A 14,967-nucleotide genomic window follows, 5' to 3' on the forward strand; every position below is an offset into this window, starting at 1 on the left:
ATGTGTCCATTTAAGAATATTCGGGCGAAGTTTTCTTTTAAATGTTGAGACAGAATCTTTGCATGTTGGCGGCTCCAAATAGCAGGAACAGGTGTCCAAATCATTTAAATCTGCATAGCACACGTTCAGCTGATCATTGCTTCTAATCAGGGTAATGGACGAGATTGTAAAAAGACGTGCTGTCAGTGAGAAGGACGGAGCTCAACTAAAGTAAAAGCAATAATACTACAGTGAAGAGAGACTCTGTTACAGGTAATGCATTCAACATTTTTACTTAAGTGCTGAAGCATTGGCATCAAAATGTGCTTTATGTACCAAAAGTTAAAATACTCAATATAGAGAATGACCCATCGCTTGTTAATCACTTTAATGTTGCAACTAGTAAGTGAGGCTCATTTTCTACTACTTCATTTACTGCTGGGTAGTTTTATTTTGTAATAATGAATCATAATTTATTTGTTCATATTTTGTATCATTAATATGAATTTGCAAAGTAACTAAATGAGTGAAGCTTTATGGAGTGGAATAAAAAAACTATATTTCCCTCTGTAGAAGTATAAAGTAGCATAAAATAGAAAAAGTAAAGTAAGACTATCGCAAAATTGTACACTTCCATAACTGCCTTTAAGATCTCAAATGTTCTAATACCTACTGTAGCATTTTTTTAGTGCATTTTAATTATGTTCTCTGATACTGTAAATATGAATCCATTGCTTGAGTGTTTTATGCGTTAGGATTTGAAATGTACCTGGCATGTTTCCCTCTGCTTTCCCACACTGGACCCACTTGCCGCCCTGGTACCTCCAGTGGTGCTGATCCGCTAGAACCACGTCCACATAGACGTTATAGTGAGCGGACGGATCCAGAACGCTGATGTTGAAGCTCAGGAAGGGGAACATCCTCCTGCAGAAACACACACAGGAAAAACATGAATCATTTTATAATAAATATAATATATAAATATATTAATGTCCCTTTTTTCCCCGCGTGTATCTTTATTTTTTTGGAATTGCAAAGAAAAACTTCATCATTTTGGACTGATTCTTGTTTCCCCCAAATATTTAATTAAAGTTGACGCTTGTTAAACACAGTACAACTGATTTTAAGTGTTAAACAGTTGTACGCAAAATGCGAATGCGTGATTTGGAAAAGATATTTCCCTTTGGAGTTTGCAGCTGTAAGTATAGTACATTTATGGGGATGTATGACTACCAGGAGGATTTGACCTGCTGAGGTTCTGCATGAAGTTTTTTTAATTTTATTTATTGCATAAAGTATAATAAATGATGAACACAGGTACTGTCTTCTGCTCTGAAAGACCCAAGAAGGATGAAAGAAATGCAGAAGTTTCACTTACAGATTATGCAAAGTGATCCACAAAGATCAGATGATCCTTTCATTAAGACGTGAAATGTGTGGCACAGATAGAAAGGCATCAGTAAATAAAAAGAAGAATCAAGATATAATAATAATAAAATGCGTAAAGTGTTGGTCATAAAGCCTGTGAGTGTTCTCATGTGTCCAGGTCGTCGTTCTCCTCAAAGCAACTTCAGTCAAAAGCAACTGGACTTGGTTATTTGTCAGGAAGACGTTTCACCTCTCATCCAAGAGGCTTCATCAGTTCATGTACGCAACTGACCAGGCTGGGACTGGACCAGGACCAGGACCAGGACCAGGACCAGGCTGGGACTGGACCAGGACCAGGACCAGGCTGGGACTGGACCAGGACCAGGACCAGGACCAGGCTGGGACTGGACCAGGACCAGGACCAAGACCAGGCCCAGGCTGGGACTGGACCAGGACCAGGACCAGGCTGGGACTGGACCAGGACCAGGACCAGGACCAGGCTGGGACTGGACCAGGACCAGGACCAGGACCAGACTGGGACTGGTCCAACTAGCTGGTGTGGAGATCCAGGTATTTAACCTCTCACAAGGCCGATGATGTCACTGGAACCCTTTGTGCTCCAAGTGCCAACGAGCGTCGTTAGAGTGACAGTCGTTGGTGGGAAGTTGGTCTGGACTTGGTTAGTGCTCTATTGAGTCTGAACGACAGACGTTGGAGTCACAGGAGGATGTTTGAGAACAGTTGTTCTTTGATGTTAGATCGTTGAATGAAGGGATGAAAGGGCAGCATTGTAAACTGGAGAGAAGTGGTGTCTCAGACCTCCTCCTCTGGTTAGCGATGGTTTCTCTACTTTTGCATAGATGGCTTCTTTTACTCCTCTTTCAAACCATCTGTCCTCTCTGTCCAAGATTTTTTATGATCATAAACAGTAAAAAAGCAGCAAAATGACGTGACTGCTGTTGGAACATTCCCTGTCTGACTTCACAATGATCCACGTTGAATCACTGAGCTTCTTTTGTACAGTTTGTCTTTATTCCTGCAGTTAATGGTTCTTTTCAGCCGTCTGTCTTCCCTCTCAAACAGCTGTGTTTCTCTCTGTGAAGTGCTTTAGGGACGATAATGTATGGAAGTACGACAGGGAGGGGACTCCTGTTTGCCTTTGCTCCACCAGCTGAAGAGTGTAGTGGTAGTAATGGACGAGAGGTGGAGGGGATGTCTGACGAGTGGAGGTGAATATTTAATGCAGCTGTTAATAAAAGATGCCCCTCCCCAGAAGCGGCTCCTGATTGCTGGAGCTTTACATGTTGAACTCCGTTTGAACGCAGACGACTTCAGTGAGACGAGGTAACCGGGAGGTCAGGGCATCCCCGGGCACCATGGCCCAGAGCAGGAGAGGGAGAGGAGGGGAAAAACACACCACACAAATACAAGACATGGACACCAAGTAAACACAGAGCACAAACACACCATGACAGACATTTGTGACAGTCTACAGGGGCGTTTGCATCGTTGATAGAGGAAGCACTTAGTGCTGCAGGATTGCTGATCGTTATACAAAGTAAACACATCACAACATGACTGATGTAATATTTGTTTTCTTGCTGAGAGGATTGGTGAATGTAAGCTACAGATAGAAGCTGGTTAGCATAAGAAATAAAATAGGGTTTCTCAACTGGGTCAGTACCGCCCCCTGGGGGGCGTTCGTACAACCTGGGGGGGTGCTTAACATTTTAAACATTCATAGTTTATGAATCTTTTTGGTGCAAAAACAGGCTACCTGGAATAAATAGCCTATTTCATTTATGGGTTTCTAACCCCTCTACTGTCTCAGCTACATCTTCCTGTCATCGATGCTCAGCATAACAGTGGTCATACAGTCCTGCACACGCCCAGACTCACGCTGTCGTCATGATCTCTATAGTAATGCCAATAAACATAACCCAAGTTTGCGGCTTAACAGTTCAGTAAACAATAAAAATGTAAGCTACACAATTCACTGTGACGTGTTAGACTTTAGTAAACACATCGCAATCAAACATGGCGGATAGCAAGAAAAAGTGCAGACGGTACAATGCCAATTACATAAGTTATGGATTTATTCCTTCACTGATAAACACCACTTTACCTATGTGCCCGGGGGGGGGATCAAGGTAGGTCAGAGGGGCGTTTGCTCAAAAAGGTTGAGAACCACTGGAATAGAAGTAGGATCTCTAAAGCCGCTGGGATTTATCCTCTGATCATCATCAGTGTCCGTACAAAATCACATATTATTATAGAGATCTGAGTCTGGACCGCAGTGGTCAAACTACGGACACACCAACAAACACAAACTCATTAGATTCTGTACAAAAAATTGAAATGTAAAAACACAGAGCGGTGGTTTTATCGGGGGTTAAGTGCACCACCTGTTTGCCCCTACTTCCAGCCTTTAAGCTAACTTTAATGAACAGAAACGAGAGTGGCGTCCATCTTCTCATTTAACTCTTGGGACGAAAGCAAAAAGCACCCTTCTCATGATGAACTGAAACTGAACCGCTGCACGACGACAGATTCATTCATGCTATGTGCTCTCACATGAACCTGCGCTGCCCTCTGAGTCTATATGAGGTCCCCAGTGTGTCGCTGGGTGTCAATAAATCAGGGCAACATGTTTGACATTTGGCCCAGCTGTTTTAAACTGGCTAATAGCACCTGAGGCTATGGAGCATTTTTAATGAGTTTGATGGGCAATCCAGCGCCGCCCTCCATTCCCCCTTTTGATTAATTCAGAGGGGAGAAGTAATGAGTTTGATTTTTAAGTAGCTATGTTTGCAGCACAAACGCATGCGTTTCATATTGGATAATGGGTTTGCCTTCAAAGTAAGAGTTCAGATGAAGTGATTAACTGTTTTAAATGAGTTTACGACTGTGCACAAAAACCAAAATATCCTCTTTATTCTTTCTAAAGCCATATTCAGATGGGGTTAGTTTGACGTGGGGTAAATAGTCTTACCTTAAGAAAGTCTGTAATATATAAATGGCCAATGTATTCTACCAGAGAGGGGAGGGGTTACTCGATTTACGCGCTGCCGTCACCCCCCTGTCTCCATGTGCGTGCTATGTAGCTCCCTGATAACACAAAACTAACTCAAAACCAAACTAAAGGACAAGGACAAAAAAAACGCATGCTTTTCATACTGGATTTGGGGGTTTGCCTTCAAAGTAAGAGTTCAGATGAAGTGATTTACTGTTTTAAATGAGTTTCCGACTGTGCACAAAAACAAAACTTCCTCTTTATTCTTTCTAAAGCCATATTCGGATGGGATTAGTTTGACGTGGGGTAAATATTCTTACCTCAGGACGTCTGTAATATATAAATGGCCAATTTAGGATTAAGAAATCTCCGTATTCTACCAGAGAGGGGAGGGGTTACTCGATTTACGCGCTGCTGTCACCCCCTGTTTCCATGTGCGTGCTACGTAGTTTCCTGATATCACAAAACTGACTCAAAACCAAACTAAAGGACAATTTGATTTATCTAAAAAAAGGTAATCTGAGTGCTTCTTCAAGCGCCTCCATGCTCCAAAATATGTGGAAACGACAAATATGATGGAATATCAACATCAATTTCTACAGAGGGTCGATTCAGACTGGATTCGTTTTTCTTTCCGGACCGTTTTACAGAAGGTGAAACATTTTCTTGACATTCTCTATAATAATTACTGACCTGGCACATTGGGACAGGACTAAGACCTCTGGTGAAACTGACCTGTCCCCATGTAAAACTAATGCCGTCTGAATAGGGCTTTAAACACGTTGCTGCGGGTGGAACGCGGAAGATCGAATGTCTTCAGGGATTTTTAGGTCAGGGACCCCTCAGCTGAAAGAGAGTTGAGTTGCATATTAAACTGGGCCTACACTAACAGCCTAGAGCTGATGCACAAACCTTTTTATGGTGTGTTATACTTGTTCTTAAAAAGACCAAAAACCAAGTTAAGTGTGTTTGCATCTAAACTCTGATGTATGTATCATCTTCTTCTTCTTCTGTGCCATAGAGCTCCAATGTTGTCCGCACACTGAGTCACACTTTTGCACTGGGTGAGATGTTCACACACACACACACACACACACACACACACACACACACACACACACACACACACACACACACACACACGCACACACTTAGAGCACCAAGTGTGGCTTAATCCGCTGCTGAAAGTTTTCTCTAAGAAAAGTACTATCTTCTCCTGTTTGATTAAAAACTACAGTGAGCAGCTGGAAGTTACCGATCCTTTTTTTTTCAATCTCTCCCGTGGGCGACTGAAACGATAATTATTATAAGTTTGCACCGTTCAAACATTATTATATAAACACTAACCGATTGACAATCATAGTGACCAAAATGATCACGGTTATCAGCATTATTTATGTACTGTTTATGCATATATAAATATATATGCATGCATTTTAAACAATACATCAAGTTTTATATTGAAAACCACAGATTAAATTAGCAGCACTTTTTGTTTGCATTAAACAGCCTTTTGAAGTGTTATTCATTCTGCAGACAGGGTGATAATCTTCAAGCCTTGTGAGTCTGTCCTGATCTCTGAGCTCCGCTGTGTTTTACTCACAGATCAGTCTGCTAACGTGCGGCAGGGTAAACGTTTGACCAGCGACCGAACCAATCAGAGTTGGTTTTGAGGCTGATTTAAATGTGATGAAACTAGAAGTTACTGTTGAGTGTAAACAACATGGAGGCTTCCACGGATGAGATGAGCAGCTATGGAGCGAGCCGCTCACTAACTCTTTGTTCTCTGGATCCTTCTGTTGAATATGGACCGGGCTCCTGAAATTGGGCCTTTGATCCGTAAATTCACGTTAAACACAAAGGGAAAATATCCTTTACCCACATGTTGTTTCCTTTCTGAGCTTTGCCTCCACGCTGTTAGCACGTCACACGCTTCAGTCATCTGATTGGTTGATTTGGCCCGTATGTTGGTGGTTGACAGATGGTTCATCCAATCAGAAACAAGTATTTTTGCCCCTTCCCAAAAGATCTCAGAACGAGAGTTCCCAGATGGATATGCTGAGTAAATGAGAATCAATCCATCTGGCAGCGTCAGGTTAACAATCTTCAGCACTCATGCAAAAACCAAAATACGACCACGTTTAGACTTCAACCCTCTTCGAGCGCCCTCATCGCCTCCATAACGTTTTCATTGATGCAAAAACAAACCCACGCTGCTGCACCTGTTACTGGGGAACTTGCTAACTTTGGTCGATGCTGGACAGTGTCTATAGTGAGTTTAAAATGCAGTAATCAAACACAGTCTTATAGAAAATTTGAAACGGTAATATATAGCTATATATCAAAGAGGTTGCAAAAACATCTTTACCCTGTGTTTTTGATTTATTGCATTGAAGTTATGTGATTGCAAAAGTCCAAACATGCATCTATCTGGAACTTTGCATGCATTTCTTCTGAAGTTACTTAGAATTTGTCTCTAGTATTTTGTTCAGCATTGTGTCTTTGAATGACTCTTTATACTTGCAGACTGAACACGCACGCACGCACGCACGCACACACACATGCACACACAGTGGTAAGACAAAACCCTGCCATGAGCGTTCCCAGTTGGGTCTTTCTGGCTACATGGCGACTCCAGTTTTAACAATCAATCATAGTTCTCGGTGAAACCAAATCGTGGCAGCAGCTCTTCTGTGGCTCGCAAAGAACAGGTGAAAGGGCTCTTCTTCCACTGCAGAGTTTTAACACAAGTGAAAACAGAAACTCAGGCAGCTCAGGATATGAACGGATGATGGATCGACCCACATACACTGCGTGAGAGTGATCCACATGAGTTATCATTTTCAGCTCCACTGATATTGTCAATTTCACTTATACTAAACCCTTTTATAGGAAATCAGAACTTGGTGAAGGGGGAAACCATAGAAAACACAACACACGGAGGTATTTGCATGCGTGGGCGGCACTCAGGCTTTATCTACTGAGTTCAGAGAGAGAAGCAGAAAAACACAAAACACACGGAGGGCGTGCGGGTATTGTCTGTGTGGTGGCGGCGTAATGAAGCATCCAGTAGCTATGCCTCTTTCTGACTAGTTTGACACATGCATGATTTTATTTTGGTGTGACAGTTTCCATTACAAGGGAAACAGCTCTGTCTGTTTGCAGTTGACTGATGCACAAACACACTTGCCTCAACACCAGTGGGAATCAAACCTGCAGCTCTGCAGCTACAGGACAGACTCCCTAACCAACCTGCCAGTGTGCCACTCTAATTCACTGGAAACTTGACAGTAACAACAACCGGCTGGCGCTCCCTCGGCCTCGGTCTGATCCAGGTGCATACGCACATGAATACTCATAACTGAAGTCTATCTTTCAGATAAAATACCGTAGAAACATGAGTGTGGTGAACCAGCCAGTAATACAGAGACCGTAGCGCTGGTGGTGACATTTAAAAAAAGGAAAATCAAAATAACCTGTGTGGATGTTGGAGAGAGGAAGGGGTGAGGGTGAGGGGGAGGGGAAACCGCAGGGGGGAAACGGAGGTTAGAGAAAGGGAAAAGGAAAGAGCAGAGGGTGGAGTGAAGGGAGGAGGGGAGGGTTTGTCCTGGGGATGCACGGCAGAAGCTTGAGAGGAGAAGAGGAACTGGATATTCACCAGGGAGAGATCTTTTCTACATGAGCGCACCCGCTGATTCATCCGGACAGGAGTTCAGGTCCAGTTTTTGTCACCGTGCGTATACGCTTGATCATCTGTGACGAAAACATGCCAGTCTACAGCTGCTGCCGGACACAAGCACTCTTTAACACCGACGCTCTCGCTGCTGCATTGACTGATTTGCAGAGGAATTCGCAGACGAGACACGTGGAAATCTCAACGTTGTGTTTCAGTAGGTCGTCTGAGAGGTGCTTTCATGCTTCATAGAGGACGGGGGTGGTGTTCAACGTCAAGACAGCTTGCAAATCAAGCTGTCCTCATCCACCGTTCAAACATACCTATTAAAATGAATGCATGCAGTCATTTGTGTATAATATACGTATTTATTACTGTAGAAATTACTTCCAGAGCGAAGGGGGAAATACGGTGATGTAGTATAAGGGCGCCTAAATCTGTGTAGGTAGGAAGGGTCAGTGTGGTGGTGGATGGGTCCCAACACACTGGACTTTCACACAGGGGAAGTCTGAAGCTATACCACAGCCTTTTTTCACATTTTTAAAGTCTCTTTGGTGCCTAAACTTAACTGTTACAGTCTCATAATAAGTTCAGTAACTCCCTAAAACAGCTGAGCACTGTGTTATCACACGTTACTCAAACAGGAGGAAAAAGGGCATTTGTTGGGGACTATTTGAACCAGTAGATGAATCTCCAAATGCTATCACTCCATTGAACGGGCACCATCAGTGGTTATACGCCTCGCTGATCTGGGTTAGGAGTTCAGGAGGCCGTTAACATCTGTAACGGTTACTGTCAGCTTGATCAGGACTCCTTGGCGTCACTTTTTAACGCTCTGGGATTGAATTCAAACACTAACGGTGCTTGGTTCGGTTGAAGGAAAGATTGTGGTTTGGGTAAAAATATTTTGGTTGGTTGAGGCTCGGGTCAGGGTTCAGGGTTAGGCATGTTACATGAGAAAGTTAAGTTGCGTAGCTGGAAATTTACAAAAAAGTCAACATTAACTTTCGGGACACGGGTGTTTGTGTCCTGGGTGAAAGTCCTGCGTTTGTGGGACACATCCACCACCGCTGTCGCTCTTCATACGACGGCATTTTACTGCACCGCGGGCGAGCAGTTGCACTGAGCGTCTGAGCCAACAGGGCGGTAGAGTTGGTAGTCTGCAGAAATGTGTTCACATTGGGCGCTCAATTTAGTATTTGTGTGTGATTGAGGCTCAAAGGTCAACAGCAACAATAGATTGAGAATATATATCAGGCTTTGATACTGATGTTAATGTTGGTGTTTGCATGGGATTGTTTTAAGAAACAGTAAAAAAACTCCAATGTGAGAAAACTGGCTTTATATTAGGTCGCTAAATAACCGCACAAACCACGCAACCAACAAATTAGCAGTCCTCTTCAGTGCTCTCCGCTCAGAGTTTTTATTAACCCTCCTGGAAGCCAAATATAGAGACACTGGTGGAAAATAACAACGCTGAAGCCAGCAGGGGTTTGGCCCGTGGCTCGTACAGCGATGGACTTCTTCACCACTCCATTACTAGAGGAGTTTTTTTTTTATTAGCACAGTAAGAGGAAGGGCTCGTTTAACTATCAGAATACATTGGCACTGGATGTTTCTGCGAAAAGCTGCACATGCACACATAAACAGCTGAACAGGAAGTGACAAAAAAACCTTGAAATAGTGCCACTTCTGCTTTCAGAGCCGCATAATTAACACACCAAGTCCACCGAATATCCTTACAACTGCATCTTGCAATACTTAATGATATGAAATGGCGTTCTTAAATCTGTTCTTTTATATATTTATCGTCACTTTGTTGCATTGTATTTAAATGTCTGTAGCCAGGCACAGCAGAGAGGACACCCACTCTAATTTCCTTGGTGATGTGAAGTGATCATTTCCACGTGACGTCATTACTCAATGAGCACAAATGTAGGTGATGTTTTACTTTTCTAGGACTTTACTGAGCAGCTGCAGTCCATTTGAAAATACAAAATTGTGTACTACAAAAGTGCTAATACAGAAACTTAAAATTCCCCTTGTATGCTGCTTTTTTTGCAACACCTCTACTCATACATGTACTTTGTAATAACAGTCCTGGGATCAAAATAAATCAAAGGATTATTTCCTCTGTGAAAAAACTCCCAGACATCAGACTGACGGGTGTCAGAGTTTGGAGTCAGTGGAGCAGAGAGAGCAGATGAGCGTGATTCCCTTTGAGATCGAAGTTTAGCTCTGCATTATTTCCCTGAAAAGGTGTTTGAACGGTGCGAACTTCATCAGTCTTATCTCCTTCCTCGAACACAGACCGCACCATCAGGCATGACTTGTGAGTTATCAACTTGGACTTCGGTGCAGATTAGATGCAATTAATTCAAGTGTATCTTAAAACTGGTGAAGTCAGCCAGCAAATATTGTTATTTCCAGAAAAAATGATGTGCTTCTTAGAAACCAAGGTCGAGAAAGGTTTGTCCTCTTGACTCATATCACTCCCCAGGTGTGGGATCAGCACGTTGGTGAAACAAATTATATCAATGAGGCAAAAAAAAAGAACAAGCTTCACTTTCTCTTTTCAGTTTTGGTCATTTAAGTTAAATATATATAAAAAAAAATCCCACAATTTTGCATCTGAAAATCAATTCAATTCAAAAAACTTTATTTGTCCCCGGGGGGCAATTCAGGGCACACAGAGCAGCAAATAACGACAGTGCAACTATACAAAAACATTTAAACCTATCAACAAGAATAAAGTGTAAAAGAAGAATAAGTGTCAGTGTCTTTCTGCTGTTTTTCCTTTCTTCATTCGGACAACACTAAAATGTTTACATCGAGCTTGACGCCTCGCCAACGCGTGTGCAGCCTCGATGAACTTTGCCTGGGCGCGTGAGTCACGCAGCAGGGCCCTGAAATGGCATCAAACTAGTGCGGTGATCTGGATTTAGCTCATGAGAAGTGCAGATGAATTCACCCCCCACCTCCCCCTCTCTTTGCTATATAGGCCTTGAATATACCTCTAGATTTCAAAGCCCAGTCGTGGTTCTTGAGCACGACTTCTGAGAGATCTGTGAGGCTGTGCACCAGCGTCTACTTGCAGGCTGAAGAAAAAGAGAATCTAGTCTTTTACTTCCTGAACTTCAAAGGAGCCTCACACTCTGAGCGTGGCCATCTGAAGCCTCAGTGGTGTTTGACCCTTCTCTGTGCTTCTCTCTGGAGCTCCTTTCACCTTTTCCTCTTATAGACACCAGGGTTTTGATTAACATTGCACACCCTCAGACGTCTCCTCTAAAACCACAGCAAAATTATTGTAGGAGTTTGAACCTGAGATGAAATTTTTAGGAGGATATCACCTCTGATATTGGAAACTTTTCTTTCTGAAATCTTGCAGGAGTTTTTATTTTATTTTGAAAAAGTCTTCGTGACTTATTGTGTCGAGATAAAAGGGAGAGAACTTTAATTTTTTGGGAATAATGAGGTTTGGGGGTTTTGCACAACATGAAAATTAGCTTTAATATATATATATATAGCGCTTTTGGGCATACACACACACACACACACACACACACACACACACACATGGAAAAAGTGAGTGTGGTGTGTGTGTGTGTGAAAATGTTTAAGATGGTCTTAAGATTATATTTTTTTTAAAGATGAAATTTAATTACATGTGTTTCTAGAGTGCAAACTGCCAGGGCTGGTTATGTCAAATGAAACACATACACACACACACACACACACACACACACACACACACACACACACACACACACACACACACACACACACACACACACACACACACACACACACACACACACACACACACACACACACACACACACACACACACAAAGCAAAAATACACAATACAAATTCTAATAAAGGTTATTTATGTAATAGTGGCAGTTTCATAAATAACCCGTAAAGGCCAACGAGCTGCTGCTGCTGTCAGGAGGAGGAGAGGCACGGAAACGGGACTTCTTCCGATCACGTTTTTAAAAGCAAAGAGGAGAAAAATGTCAAATCACCTGAAGAAATGTCTTCAAAGAGGCAAAACAAACGCACTAAATGCAACTACAGCAGGCGTGTCAACCAGAAAGGAAAGAAAGCAGGCAGGTCAAAGGGGATGTTCTGCAGCAGGACTGTAACCTGCAGCTGGCACATTATAAAAAAAAACCCACAAAAAAACACAGAATATCTTTTAAATCTGGGATTATTTGGGTTTCTAATGTAAATCCAGGCCCCTTTAATTAAAACAGACCTGACAAATAGTGGAGTGGATGGATCGGTGTCCTATTATGTGACAGAGCACTTGTTCTCTGCTCATGAGAAACCTATGGCCTGAAACCTTCTGTCAAACACGAGTGTCGCGTATTAGTGAATTAATGCTCATCGACGTGGCTGCTTCTTAATGCGCGGTGACCCATCACAGGAGCCCGGCAGCGCCGTCTCTTCCCCTCTGCGCCCAGGAGCTCTGACACCTCCACAAACGCTTCTTTTATATTCATTTATTTATTTATTTATTTTTAAAATAATAAAAATAAAATCTCAATGTCAGTATCATCGCTCACACAGGCGCCTGCTCGAGATGTCGCGTTCAAGCTCGTGTCCCAAACCTCCTCACTTTGTCACACACCTCTGTTGAAAAGCCCCTTCAGTGTGAGCAGAGAGGACATAAATGTTTGATTTGTCACAGAGTTGATATTTTTAATGGAGGACATTAATATTAAAATCACAAGAAGGTGAGTGTGTTTAACTGATATTTGGTGATAAAGAAGGAAGAGTTAACGGTTCGTGCCTCCAGGGAATAAGAAGTAATAATAATAATAATTATATAATAGTATAATAAGAATAATGCCCTTTTTATTGACATTAAAGAGGTCATATTAATTGATTTGCCTCCTTCCTGCTGTGTTAAAGTGAAGGCACTCAGTGAATTTAGAGGACAAGTAGATTTGTCGAAACGTTTTCCTGCAACTGAAATTACACGAAACTCTCCTGAACAACATTTTCCCTGCAGAGCAAATGTTTGTTCTAACAAAAAAGCATATATTTGAGTTTACTGAGATAAAGTATATAGTGGAAGGTGTAAAAAAAGGTGTATTAGGCCAATTAAAATCAAGTGTTTTAAATTCTGTAACACCATTCTTGAGATGCTTTTCAAATACGTTCATCTGCGTTTTCTAGCGAGATTATTCATTTCTAATTATGACTCAGCTCTGACCGATTTTTGCGCAAAAGTTACACATGTTCAGAGGTCAAAACCCAAAGCTGCCGACCCCCCCCCCCCCCACACACACACACACCTGAGTGAGCAGTGATGCGGTGGTGTGATGCCTGCAAAGAAAACCGGAGCTAAACGATGCGTAAACTCTGACCCCCAGTCTGTGATGTGCACCAGGCGACGCGACAGGAGGTTAGAAAGTGTTATTTCAGAAAAAAAATGTCTTTCAAGTTTAATTATAGGGAGTTAGTGGCTGTAGCTGCTCTTCATTAAGATGAGACCGGTGGTGCCAAAGGGACAGCGGTGCGTAATGTGTCATTTCTTGAACCCTTTAACTCAAAATCTGACCCTCAAAGAAACCAGCTTTTTTTTGACCGTGTGTGAAAAACAAGTGTAGCAGTTGTCTGTCAGACTTACCTCCCCTGTTTGGTGATTATCATCTCGGTTTGGAACTTGTGGAACTTGGCCCATAGTGGGTAATTATTGAGCAGAGCCTGAGTCTTGCCGCACACCTGTAGCCCAGGTAAAGGGTAGAGAGACGGCCGCTGGTAACCGTGCTGAAAGCTGGCCGCGTAATTCTCCGAGGAAGGAGCGTACAAGTCTTTACCCGCTGTGGGAAACCCCTCTGTCGGGATGTACCCCTGCCCGGTGCCGCTTCTTGGCGGCGACCGCACGCCGCCGTACGGGCAACTGCTGAGGGTCTGTGCGTAAAACCTGCCGGGCTGCGTTCCGTACCCTCCCACCGCCTGCTCCGAGTGGTACGGCAGAGCCAGAGCGTCCTGCCCGCTCTGGACAGAGTCCGGGTAGTAAAACCTCGCGTCCTGAATCCCCATTTTAAACTCGGCTAGTTCCTTGCCGCCGCGGTGGTGGTGGTGGTGGTGGAGGTGACTGCTGATGTCGGTGCTCTTTCCGAAAGTTTGCGTCTCAGTCCCATTCAACATGCTGAAGTAAAGGTTGCCACCTATGCCGCCCATTTGCAGCCTCGCTCCCGGTCTGTGCGTAATGGCATAAGGCTCCGCTGTTGCGTCCAGTTCAATAAGAGCAATGTACAAATAAACAAAAATCACAAACGGCACTGTTGTCCTCCCCTCTCACACACAGCGCTCTGGCATGGCACAAACTTTCAAACTCGTCCTCTCGGTGCGTCAGCTGCTGGCAGTGACCACAGAAAACATCCTCATTGCACCATTTATCCCTAAACTTTTTATTTACTGCCCGAGCAGGTGGTTTTTTTGGCGTGTGGAGTCTCAACCAGTGACTCAAACACATGCTCCGTTTTCTAACCTATGATATATACATTTGTAAAAGTGGCTCTGTCCTGGAGGTGTGTCTGGTGCAGAGGCAGGACGTGATAGGCTCCAGATATGAGAGAGACATCCCCTCATCACAGAGCACACACACACACACACACACACACACACACACACACACACACACACACACACACACACACACACACACACACACACACACACACACACACACACACACACACACACACACACACACACACACACACACACACACACACACACACACACACACACTGCCCTTTGGATGAAAAGAGCTGTAAATGCTTTAATACATTTATTATAAGAATATCATTCATAATAACGTCATCACAGGAAATACCGTTGACACAAATGAACCGCTGTGAAATTATAATCCAATGCCACAATCTCTCCAGATTTGAAATGTGTTTTTTTTGTG

At 43.1% G+C, this 14,967-nt stretch overlaps 1 protein-coding gene across 1 annotated transcript in view; it reads right to left on the bottom strand.

Moving 5' to 3' along the window:
- Positions 1–14,415, bottom strand: part of tbx21 (T-box transcription factor 21) — a 22,793-nt gene extending 8,378 nt beyond the window's left edge. Inside the window, exons 1-2 of the mRNA XM_083933073.1 lie at positions 13,675–14,415; positions 749–903 (exon numbers count right to left, since the gene is read on the bottom strand). Of these exons, the coding sequence (XP_083789199.1) occupies positions 749–903; positions 13,675–14,231 (712 nt within the window). The 5' untranslated portion in view covers positions 14,232–14,415. The remainder of the gene's footprint in view (positions 1–748; positions 904–13,674) is intronic.
- Positions 14,416–14,967: the final 552 nt, after the last annotated feature.

The sequence above is a fragment of the Echiichthys vipera genome, assembly GCF_963691815.1.
Source record: "Echiichthys vipera genome assembly, chromosome: 18".
In the NCBI taxonomy this organism is placed as follows: Eukaryota; Metazoa; Chordata; class Actinopteri; order Perciformes; family Trachinidae; genus Echiichthys; species Echiichthys vipera.